Raw genomic sequence first — 12,934 nt, 5'->3', positions numbered from 1 at the left:
GAAGATGGTTTTCCGTAGTTTCCCATTTTCACACCAGGCAAATGCTGGGGCTGTACCTTAATTAAGGCCACGGCCGCTTCCTTCCAACTCCTAGGCTTTTCCTATCCAATCGTTGCCATAAGACCTATCTGTGTCGGTGCGACGTAAAGCCCCTAGCAAAAAAATAACAAAAATAATAAAAAATAAAATGAAAATCATTTTAGGCGAAAATAAAATCCAGGATAGCAAGACAATTTACTATATTTCAATTCTCTTCTACAGGTTAATTGAAGAGCACGATGAGTGTGTATTGCGGGACCTCTTATGAACATAAATTTTAAATGGTTATTAATGGTACATCGTAAATTTTGGTTTTCACAATGGAATGTATTCTGCTTAGAGACTTCCGGTTTCTTCAATAAACTTTTCCGATTATAGGGTTGTTCTTCAAGTGGAGTCACGCAGGGCTGAACACATTCCGATCCCTGTATATACATTCAGCAGGGTGAATCACTAAGAACGGATAAAACCCATATAGTTCCATTTTAAAAATAAGCTGGTGTCAATAGCGCGTTATGCACAGTTCCACGGAAGAGGGAGGGATACTGGTTTTTTAACTACTTATTATCCCTTATGTCCGCCTCTGTGGTGTAGTGGTTAGCGTGATTAGCTGCCACCCCCGGAGGTCCGGGTGCGATTCCCGGCTCTGCCACGAAAATTTGAAAAGTGGAACGAGGGCTGGAACGGGGTCCACTCAGCCTCGGGAGGTCAACTGAGTAGAGGTGGGTTCGATTCCCACCTCAGCCATCCTCGAAGTGGTTTTCCGTGGTTTCCCACTTCTCCTCCAGACGAATGCCGGGATGGTACCTAACTTAAGGCCACGGCCGCTTCCTTCCCTCTTCCTTGTCTATCCCTTCCAATCTTCCCATCCCTCCACAAGGCCCCTGTTCAGCATAGCAGGTGAGGCCGCCTGGGCGAGGTACTGGTCATTCTCTCCAGTTGTATCCCCGACCAAGAGTCTGAAGCTCCAGGACACTGCCCTTGAGGCGGTAGAGGTGGGATCCCTCGCTGTGTCCGAGGGAAAAGACGAACCTGGAGGGTAAACAGATGATGATGATGATGATGATGATGATGATGATGATGATGATGATGATTATCACTTATAATCATCATCATTAACCTCATATCACGATCAAGTCCAATGGATCGCGCACAGCTACAAGATATCTCCTCTTCTATATCCTATTTCTTGTTCACTTCTGGTTGTTCCTTCCAATGCCAATCTGTCTCACCATACAGGAAGACAATAATACTACAGTCTGGGTTTATCTCATATATTACTTTACAAAATGGAGTGATCCTTCCACATAAAATATAGGTGAGTCATTATGTCGATCCTTCTCCTGATATTCACTTTGCAGTTGTTGTTGTTTGGTTAGTTGTCGTTTAGTGCCACCAAGATGCAATGTATATGATACTGTTTTAATTTCCCTAAAAGGTGCTGTATACTTTCTTTTGCATGCTTATCAGCATATCCAAGTTGACACTCTCATTGTTGACACGGTCTAGAAACTGTGTCATTTTGCCTCATCCAAAGCAATGAATACGATATCGTTCACATATCGGAGATACGATATATTTTTACCACCAACACGAAATCTACCTGTCTTTAAATGTAAATACCTTAAATACTGAAGAACACCTGAATCCCTGTGGCTCAGATGGCAGCGCGTCGACCCCTCACCGCTGGGTTCCGTGGTTCAAATCCCGGTCACCCATGCGAGATTTGTGCCAGACAAAGCGGATGCGGGGCATATTTTTCTCCGGATACTCCGTTTTTCCCTGTCATATTTCATTCTGGCAACACTCTCCTGTATCATTTCATTTCATTTCATCTTTTGGTCATTAATCATTGCCCCAGAGTAGTGCGACAGGTTTCGGCAGTCGGCAAAGTTCCTATCCTCGCCGCTAGAAGAGAGCTTCATTAATTCCATTCCTGACCCGGTTGAAATTGCAAACAGCCTGTGAATTTTCATTGAGAACACCTGTGACATTACACAGCCTTGGTGTCTTGAGGATTCCGGGCATCTTTATGTATCCTGACAAGTAACTGGTTGGTATACTTGGGATCCTTTACAGGTTATATATTTTTGATATCGTGAGCTGTTGGTTATTTAGATAAAAATATTAGGGACTATTTCGTGAGAAATATTGTCATATAAATAGGATGATTAACTCGCCGTTAATAGTCGCACAGGACTTTCCTTCTTACTAGTTTATCCTCCACGGTAATATACATGAAAAGTGTGCATCATAGTCAATGAACTTGTGGCATTGTCTTGGAGCGGACAATTTTCTACAGTTAGGAGCGCTATGGACAAAAAGCAATTTATGTCACTGATCGTCATCCTTCTGCGAAGACAAGACATCCAAGGAAGTAACTAACTGACTGGGCGTATAAATTAGTAATATTTCCATTAACGATCGTCATTTTAAGACTTCGAGGGATTTTGTTTTCATGATAATGAGTAACAGCACATAGTGGTCAGAGCACCAGTAAACATTTGCTAGTATATCAGCCTTGTAAGTACATTGCAGTCTTGATGTGACTACCACATTATAGCACCAGAGACCAGCAATACGTATTTTCACAACCTTGGTCTCCTTTCACAATCTCTTCTCTGCGTGTGTCATCAAGTCATGGTGAATCCTGAACTGTTCTGAAAGACGAATGTTATGAGGAGGGTTTCGTTCCTCGTCAGGTCGCTACGTCCTTAGGGGACAGGAGAGCGTTCTGAATCTGACTTGTGCATGCTCGCTGGATTCCAGGAGGACAATGGGTTGGACGTGCTGGTTACGGCTGCTGGACTTCTCTGAATGTTTTACACATCTGCAGAACCTCCTTTGAGCCACGCACGTACAGTTGTCATCCCACAGGATGTCAGTTCCCCCTTCTGATACATACAGACGACTGCATATTCTGCTTCCCTAGTTCGTACTTCTGTAGTCGTCGTGAATTGTTTAACATTGTCCCGAGAAATATTTTACTGTTCAAAACTTCCATTGGAATGAGATAAAATTCACTTTTCATAAATATAGTGGCTTTGTGCCCATTTGGCACTAGAGTTAAATTCTTGATAATAATGATCATGATGATTGTTGTTTAAACGGGCCTAACAACTAGATCATCGACCCCTAATGGTACGAAGTGAACGAAAGGAAAATTAAAACTTCAAAATGTATCCATTGACCAGAATCTAAAACGAATGATGATGAAAGAATCTACAACAATCACTACTGATCTGCATTTAGGGCAGTCGCCCAGGTGGCAGATTCCCTATCTGTTGTTTTCCTAGCCTTTTCTTAAATGATTGAAAAGAAATTGGAAATTTATTGAACATCTCCCTTGGTAAGTTATTCCAATCCCTAACTCCCCTTCCTATAAACGAATATTTGCTCCAATTTGTCATCTTGAATTCTAACTTTATCTTCATATTGTGATCTTTCTTACTTTTAAAGACACCATTCAAACTTATTCGTCTACTGATGTCCTCCCACGCCATCCCTCCACTGACAGCTCGGAACATACCACTTAGTCGAGCAGCTCGTCTCCTTTCTCCCAAGTCTTCCCAGCTCAAACTTTGCAACATTTTAGTAACGCTACTCTTTTGTCGGAAATCGCCCAGAACAAATCGAGCTGCTTTTATTTGGATTTTTTCTAGTTCCTAAATCAAGTAATCCTGGTAAGGGTCCCATACACTGGAACCATACTCAAGTTGAGGTCTCACCAGAGGCAAATATGCTCTCTCCTTTACATCCTTACTACAACCCCTAAATACTCTCATAACCATGTGCAGAGATCTGTACCCTTTAACATAAAGAAATAAATGAACTGGATTAAAGCCACTATATATATAAATAATAAAGCCAAGCTTTCAGCCAAATTGCATTGACCTTCATCAGGGCATGTGAAGTTTTTGCCTCCGACAGTGAGCAAAGAAATTATCTGAAGGAACATGGAAGTCATGCCCGTACTATCCACGGCCTACCACACTAACTGGACTCAAGGATCGTGGCGCTGTGCTGTGGTGGTTGGGAGGGAAGTTAATGATGCACCGCCCTCTGTCGACAGTTTGAGTTCGTCCCGCTGTGCCATGGTGGTGTTATGCATGTATTTCTGCAGTACAGGTTTCCATGTATTTGATAACTGACAGAATAGGGAGCATTCTTAATAAGTACAATATAATTCCGTCTCCATGTATTTGATAACTGACAGAATAGGGCGCATTCTTAATAAGTACAATATAATTCCAGTTTTCACCGCAGACCGGAAGTTCAAATCCCTGTTTCGACCAGTCAAAGAGAAGCCACGTCTTGAAACACCGGGCGTATATGAAATTCCATGTGGTTGTGGTTGTTCATATGTTGGCATGACAAAAAGGCTTGTTAGCACCAGGGTGAAAGAGCACATCAGATCGGTAAAGAATGTCGCTCTTTCATCCTCCACGGAGAACGCTATAAGCCAGTCTGCCATAGCAGAACATTTCTACAGTACAGACCATGAAATCCTCTTTGACCAGGCGAAGGTCATCGCGCCTGTAAAAGACTTCTACGCTCGTCTTGTGAGGGAAGCCATAGAGATAGAGCTGCGCCCAAATAACATCAACAGGGAAGGCGGCTTCAAGTTATCAAATACATGGAGACCTGTACTGCAGAAATACATGCATAACACCACCATGGCACAGCGGGACGCACTCAAACTGTCGACAGAGGGCGGTGCATCATTAACTTCCCTCCCAACCACCACAGCACAGCGCCACGATCCTTGAGTCCAGTTAGTGTGGTAGGCCGTGGATAGTACGGGCATGACTTCCATGTTCCTTCAGATAATTTCTTTGCTCACTGTCGGAGGCAAAAACTTCACATGCCCTGACGAAGGCCAATGCAATTTGGCTGAAAGCTTGGCTTTATTATTAATATATATATATATAGTGGCTTTAATCCAGTTCATTTATTTCTTTATGTTAATACAATGAGCCACGAAAACTTACGTTCATTAATCTGTACCCTTTATTAAAATCATATTTATGTGATTTCCCCAATGAAGGTCTTTCCTTATATTTATACCTAGGTATTTACAATGATCCCCAAAGGGAACTTTCACCCCATCAACGCAGTAATTAAAACTGAGGGGACTTTTCCTATTTGTGAAACGCAAAACCTGACTTTTATCCCCGTTTATCATACCATTGCCTACTGTTCATCTCACAACATTATCGAGGTCATTTTAACAGCATTCCACGAACCTGCTACGCCTGCGTATACTCCCACGTGGCGCGTCCCAGGTGGCGGATAGGGGGGTCCTAACCGGCTTGCCGGCAGACTTGAGGGAAATAAAATACCTCTCGCGGACCAAACACACACCTCCTGTGGGTGGGGAAGGCAGACGAATAATACACCCACGGTATCCCCAGCCTGTCGTGAGAGGCGACTAAAAGGGGCGACCAAGGGATGATTGAATTAGAAACATGAACCTACTTTTGATTCCTACCATCATGCGGGAAACACCATGGGTTGCCTGTACTTGCGAGTAGTACCACTAAATTACGTACGAAATAGGTTTGTGATTAGTAGCAGTAAAGAGCCTGGCCTGGTGGTTTACAGTACACGTGCGTCGTACCCATGTGAGCAACACCGCGGGTCTGGGCGTAGCCTGTGAGTTGTATCACTATATGAGCGACACCATGGGTCTGCGTTGCCTGTGATTAGTACCCACTATGTGAGGAACACCGCGGGGCCCGTGGGACCGGCACCCGTGACTACTACACCTAGGTGAGGAAACTCATCGGTTTGCGTTGGCTATGAGTGGCGCCATTGTGTGCGAAACAACATAGGTCTGCGTTACCTGTACGAAGCACAATACTTGTGAGTAGTACCATCTTGTGTGGAACACCGTGAGTCTTCGCTACTTTCGATTAGTACCCCAACATGACAAATACCATGGTTCTACTTTACTCGCGACATATACCATTCTGTGGGGCCTTAGACATGGATTTTGCACCCCTTAAGACATCAAGCATCCTCGATTCAGAATTATGCTTTATATGTGGTCCCTTGGTCAGTAATATTATTCTTTATGACCTGTTTTGCATCGGATCCACTGTTGTTTGTTTGTTTATTGTTTTTTGTTTCTTTTAGGGTTCATGTCCATCCATTCATTCTTCGTGACATTTTCTTATTCTGGTCAGTGGATGATCTTTATTTTTTGTTGCTATTTCATTTCGTACCATTAGGGGCCGATGACCTCGATGTTAGGCCTCTTTAAACTACAAGCATCATCATCATCATCAAGCATTTTAACAGCTTTTTAACAGTATTTTAACAGTATTTTAACAGTATTTTAACAGTATGACCGTGAAATAAAAAAAATTCATCCAATTCACAATGCTTTAATTACTAGGATGATACTCATTATCTAAAGGGTTCTAAAATCCAGGTCGCCGACCCCACATAATGGTATTAATCACTGTTAATGCGGAACCATGGTTTATGGTCTTCCTAATCTCAGGCAACGTAGACTGCTGGTATTTCTCGCATGGTGGCACTAGTCACAGGTAATGTAGACTCACGGTATGTCACACACAATGGCACCACTCACATATAACACAAACCTATGGTGTTTCACACATAGGAGTACTACTCACAAGCAACGCAGACCCATTGTACTCCTCACATAGTGTACTAACCATGGGCGCCGGTATTCCCATGGTGTCCCTCACTTAGTGTATCTAATCACAGGCCACGTATACTCATGGTGTTGCTCACATAGTGGTACTAATCGTAGGCAATGTATACCCACGGTGTATCACACATTATTGCAATGCCCACAGGCAACAAAAGCCCACGGTGTTCCTCATATAATGGTACTACAACCATCAGGCAACGCAGAGCCATGGTTTTACTCACATAGTGGTACTAGTCACGGGAGCCGGTATTCCCGTGGTGTTTGTCACTTAGTGGCACTAATCACAGGCAACGTAGACCCATGCTGTTTCTCATATAGTGGTACTACTTATAAGTAATGCAGACCCATTCTGAACACAGTGGAACCGACCGGTGGAATGCACACCATGACTATTGTCACAAACAACGCCCAAACCCGTAGTGTTTCTTGCGTAATGGTACTTCTCCTATGCAACGTAGACCCACGGTTTTCCTCACAAGGTGGTACTAGTCGCAAATAACGTCGATCCATGGTGTTTCGCACGTAATGGTACAAATCACAAGTATTCTCATGGTTCTAATGTCATCAACACTTGGTCGCCCGTTTTAGTCGCCTCTTAGGACAGACAGGGGAGAGCGTGGGCGTATTCTTCATCTGCGTCCCCCACCCACAGGGCGCAATTCTTGATAATCAGCTAAAGAAGATGGAACTGAGTAGAGATATTATTGAAAATCCCACTTTAACCCCACGCATATATCGAAAATGTGACTTAGCATCCAGATCGGTTGTTGTAAAACTATGGTTCGCGTGCCCCTAGGGGTAAGCCTGAGACTTTTAGGGGGTACGTGAGTCGCCTTCGAGGCAACACTTAAAACAGAAAATAGGCTATTGAAAGAAATAAAGTGATATATACTGTATTTACTTTTAAAACTCCCTATTATCTCTCAATATTTCGGCTGTCGGCTCGATCAGAATAACACAGTTACGTACCTTTGATTATACGGATGCGGTCAAAACTATTCTTAAGGATGTTCAAATGCACTACTCTGACTGATTTATATTTCTTTTAAAAACAAGTGCACGTAGATACGATAAAAGAAAGTTACAACGTGTAAGATATTGGTTGGTTGGTTGGTTGGTTGGTTGGTTGGTTGGTTGGTTGGTTGGTTGGTTGGTTGGTTGGTTGGTTGGTTGGTTGGTTGGTTGGTTGGTTGGTTGGTTGGTTGGTTGGTTGGTTGGTTGGTTGGTTGGTTGGTTGGTTGGTTGGTTGGTTGGTTGGTTGGTTGGTTGGTTGGTTGGTTGGTTGGTTGGTTGGTTGGTTGGTTGGTTGGTTGGTTGGTTGGTTGGTTGGTTGGTTGGTTGGTTGGTTGGTTGGTTGGTTGGTTGGTTGGTTGGTTGGTTGGTTGGTTGGTTGGTTGGTTGGAGTTCCTAATATCCTTTTACTGCATTCGTCACTGGGGCCATGAACTAATGAGTCATTTGAACTCCTCCTAAAATCATAGAAATACACCTAATGTTCACAAAATACAGATAAACCTCCAGTATTAATTAGCCAGGAAACCTCTGTAATAACTCAGCTCATGTATTTGATTACCAATCCGCTATAAGAATATCAGAACTTCAACCAATCAACAGTTGACTATCGCCCAAATTTTATTGTCTTTATGCCATCACTTTCATGTTATCACACCTACGTGCACTTGTTCAGATTTATTCAGAATTGTGAATGTATACAACTTTTATTTATTTATTTATTTATTTAATCATGTATTTATTCATACTTCCCAATTTTCGGATTGTCGCAGGAAAATGTATATCATACAAAGTGTGTATACTACTGTTTTGACCACAAACGTTTTAATGAATAGGATGTAACTTTGTTATTCTTATGAAGTGGACAGTCGCCATATTGAGGGACTGCGGCGTAAAGGGTCAAAACGCAAACATGAAGCAGTATACATCCACACTGAAAAGATTTGTTCTTTGTTTATTTTATGAATATCTATGCATTTGATTTGTTTTAAATGTATGCTCTTCCATTGTAATTACTTATTTCATTTTGTAGTTATTTGCTAAATAGTTCATGTACATACAACTCGAGCTCTGTTTCTCTTTATATAGGTTATAGAGCTCTTATTACATTACTACAGGTAACATTCATGCTAAACAAAGTTTTATGATTATTCTTCCGCACAAGGGTCCATTCAGCCTATTACTTGAAGGATTGTTTGTGTCGGTTTAAATAAACCATGTTTTATTTCCAAACAACATTAACGTCAAATTTACATCATTGAAAATAGAAAGTTTCCGGACTTGTAGACCGTGTTCGATTAGGTTTAAAGCTCCCGATGTTTTTCCGTATAATACGCCCTGTATTTCTTAAGGTCTGTTCTGTCCGAAGGGCGCTAGTCGTACGGCTTACAATCTTTGGAAACTTCTATTTTGATGACAATAGCCATTTAATCTTAACATTTGCGTCATTTGTGTGAATTAATTTATATGTCTGATAATCTGTTTGATTCTAAAAGCTGTATGTGTGTATTTTCAGAGCTGTTCATAACGTAGAAAAAGTGTTCGAGTGTAAGCAATGCGGCAAGTCCTTCAAGAGGTCGTCCACGCTCTCCACGCACCTCCTGATCCACTCGGATACCAGACCTTACCCATGTCAGTTCTGTGGTAAACGTTTCCATCAGAAGTCTGACATGAAGAAACACACCTACATACACACAGGTATGCTAATTTTACTACATTTTACCTACATAAGTTGATTAATCATTCAGCACTGTATTCGTATATCATGGAACAAGTGAAACAGTGATATTTATTCGTATCTCACTGCAGGATTGGTAATTTTTTTTCAAATCCGAGTTCTATTATTAATTAACGTTATTCTAATCGTAAATGAAATCTAGTGCTCATAGTATGTAGAGCGAAGCCGAACTCCAATGACTAACTTTCCGAGGTTGTTCAAGGATACCTTTTGAGTATATTGGTGTAAGTGACCCGTGGTCTCCGATAGCTCCTTCCACAGTAATTACATTTCGTTTGATTTGTTAACCCAGTTAGATTTGTGTCTCTACTGGAATAATAATAATAATAATAATAATAATAATAATAATAATAATAATAATAATGCCGGGCTGAGTGGTTCAGACGGTTGGGCCCTTCTGACCCCAACATGACAGGTTCGATCCTGGCTAAGTCCGGTGGTATCTGAAGGTTCTCAAATACGCCAGCCTCGTGTTGATAGATGTTCTGGCACTTAAAAGAACTCATACGGAACTAAATTCCGGCACCTCGGCATCTCAGAAAACCGTAAAAGTAGTTAGTGGGACGTAAAGCCAATGGCAGTGTGGTTAGGGGCGCGCAGCTGTGAGATTGAATCCGGGAGATAGTGGGTTCGAACCCCACTGCCGGCAGCCCTGAAGGTGGTTTTCCGTGGTTTCACATTTTCACACCAAGCATATGCTGGGGCTATTGCTTAATTAAGGCCACGACAGCTTTCTTCCCACTCCTAAGCCTTTCCTATCCCTATCATTGTAGGTGTCCGACGCGTTGGCTCAATGGTCAGCGTACTGGCCTTCGGTTCAGAGGGTCCCGGATTTCATTCCCTGCCGGGTCGGGGATTTTAATCTTCATTGGTTAATTTCAATGGCCCGGAGGATGGCTGTTTGTGCTGTCCCTAACATCCCTGCAACTCACACACCACATACAACACAACAATAACACGCAGTTACCTACACATGGCAGATGCCGCCCACCCTCATTGGAGGGTCTGCCTTACAAGGGCTGCACTCGGCTAGAAATAGCCACACGAAATTATTATATCTGTGTCGGTGCGACGTAAAACAAAATAAAAATTAAAATTATGATTAATAAGAAGAAGTAGAAGAAGAAAAAAAGAATTGTTTCACGTCTGTCATAAATGCTAGTTCTTTACAGACGCCGGAGTGTCGGAATTTTGTCCTGCAGGAGTTCTCTAACGTCTAGGAAGTCAACGACGCGGAGTTGTTACCCGAAAGGGAGAGTTACACATTTTTATTTCCTACTGCCCTGTACATCACGAAGTACAGAAAGGACAGAACATATTGAACACACTGTGATAAAAGTGTACGTGTTTCGTCTGTGGGTTGTTGCTTTACTCTGTATTTTGTGTTGTACGTTTTGGTTATTGCATATTATAGGCTTGTTCATTGCTGTGAAGGTACTTCCACAGAAAGAAGGATGATTGGGGTAAAAGAAGAAATATAAATCATAATTACGTTATCACTCCGTTGCGATCCACCGGAGACCAAGCGTCCCTTATACCGACAAATTGAGAACGAATCTCAGAACAACCTCCAAACGTTTGACGATGAAGTTCGCCTTCACCCTGCATAAGAACTGATAATAAGGACGAGAAGTAACTGGACTAAATTACAGTTAACTGGGACATATTTTACCCAGAAACAATTTTTTTTGCAACAACGAGTAAAAGTATAAGTACACTTACTTCACAAAATGTCAGTTTTGTGGAAATATCTGATATATTTTTCTTTACAAACTTGGGTATAATTCCAGACCTTGCGAAAAACAATAATATTTTATTTTCTGTCGATTCTCTTTACAACAGGGATGCTGAGTGGCTCTCGTCACTTTCAAAGTGATTTTTCCTATAGGCCTATTTTTCATTCTAATTAGTGACTTAGCATTTCATATAATTTATCACTTTCATTAAAAAAGTAATTAGCCTTAAAATTATTGAGGAACAACATACATATCGTTTGCTTGAACTGACATGCCTTGGCGAATATTTGTAACATTTTAATGCAATTTGACTTAACCGTCATTCCATTAGAGATGATTATTTTATTTTTATATTTTAGCTCCATCATCCATCATCCTGTTACCATAGAATTTTATTATTTACAATTTGTCAGCGTGAATACGCTTATTCGTGGTAAACACATACATCATATCAATAAATATCCCTATCTATGGCAGGGGATTGGTCCTTGGAGAGCTATAGGTCTGACGGTGAATTGTGTTTCGCAGTGGAGAATATGCAGGCCTATGTACTGTTCCCCGATACTCATTAGCAGTCAAAACCCGTTCAGAAAACAGGAATGGAGGGAAATATCTCTCTCACAGTATAAAACACTTAAAATGACTCCACCTGTCAGTAATGTATTTATTGAATGCTATCAGATATGGAAAGGAAAATACTGGGTTTTACTTGAAAAATAGATAGATAGATTAGATTGATTGATAGATAGGTAGATAAATAGATAATTTATATATCCTGGCAAAGTTAGGGAGAGCTATCCCTGACTTACACTTAACTAGCATCAAAATAAGGTTGATTAACTAATTATATATTATTAAAAAGTAACCTATGATAAATTTCAACTATGTAGAACTACTGAACTATAGATGCTGATGATGATGCTTGTTGTTTTAAGGGGCCTAACATCGAGGTCATGGGCCCCTGATGGTACGAAATGAGACGAAATGCAATGACAAAATAAAAATACAAAATACTTTACTGACCAGAATTCGATACGTGAGGACGAAAACTGAACGGATGGATACGAAGTTAAAACAATCAGTGGAGACGACCCGCAATGCCTCAGTCTCAGAAACTGACGGAAAACAATAGTAATACTGACCAACGGGCTGCTTCCATAGCTCAATACTAAATCGATGATGCTTGCAAGCTAAAGCGGTCTAAAATATAGGTCATCGGACTCTCATAATGGTACTTATCGCTTGGACAGTAGAACCATGGTATTTGACATGGTGCGGTACTAATCAACAGTATCGTAGACTCGCGGTATTCCACACATTATGGTACTACTCACAGGTAATACAGATCTATGCTATTTCACACATAGCGGCGCCATTTACAGGCAACGCAAACCTATGGTTTTCATCACATACGTGTACTAACCACAGGGACTCGTACTATCCCGTGGTGTTCCTTATATAGTGGGTACTAATCATAGGAAAGCCAGAACCCTGGTGTCGCTCATAAAGTGCTACTAATCACAGGTACCGTAAAAGCCTGACCGCACGGTGCTTCTGATTGCTACTAATCACAAACCTATTTGGTACCTAACATAGTGGTACTACGCGCAAGTAATAACGACCCATGGTGTTCCCCGCGTGGTGGTACTAATCACAAGTAGTTTCATGGTTCTAATCCGATCATCCCTTGGTCGCCCCTTGTAGTCGCCTCTCACGACAGGCAGG

At 41.6% G+C, this 12,934-nt stretch overlaps 1 protein-coding gene across 1 annotated transcript in view; it reads left to right on the top strand.

Annotated features, from left to right (window-relative positions):
* LOC137500466 (uncharacterized) overlaps positions 1-12,934 on the top strand; it is a 196,848-nt gene that overhangs the window by 76,577 nt on the left and 107,337 nt on the right. Inside the window, exon 6 of the mRNA XM_068227363.1 lies at positions 9,252-9,433. Coding sequence (XP_068083464.1) covers positions 9,252-9,433 — 182 coding nt within the window. The remainder of the gene's footprint in view (positions 1-9,251; positions 9,434-12,934) is intronic.

Source organism: Anabrus simplex, chromosome 4 (genome assembly GCF_040414725.1).
Source record: "Anabrus simplex isolate iqAnaSimp1 chromosome 4, ASM4041472v1, whole genome shotgun sequence".
In the NCBI taxonomy this organism is placed as follows: Eukaryota; Metazoa; Arthropoda; class Insecta; order Orthoptera; family Tettigoniidae; genus Anabrus; species Anabrus simplex.
This window is presented reverse-complemented; position numbering and strand designations above follow the sequence as displayed.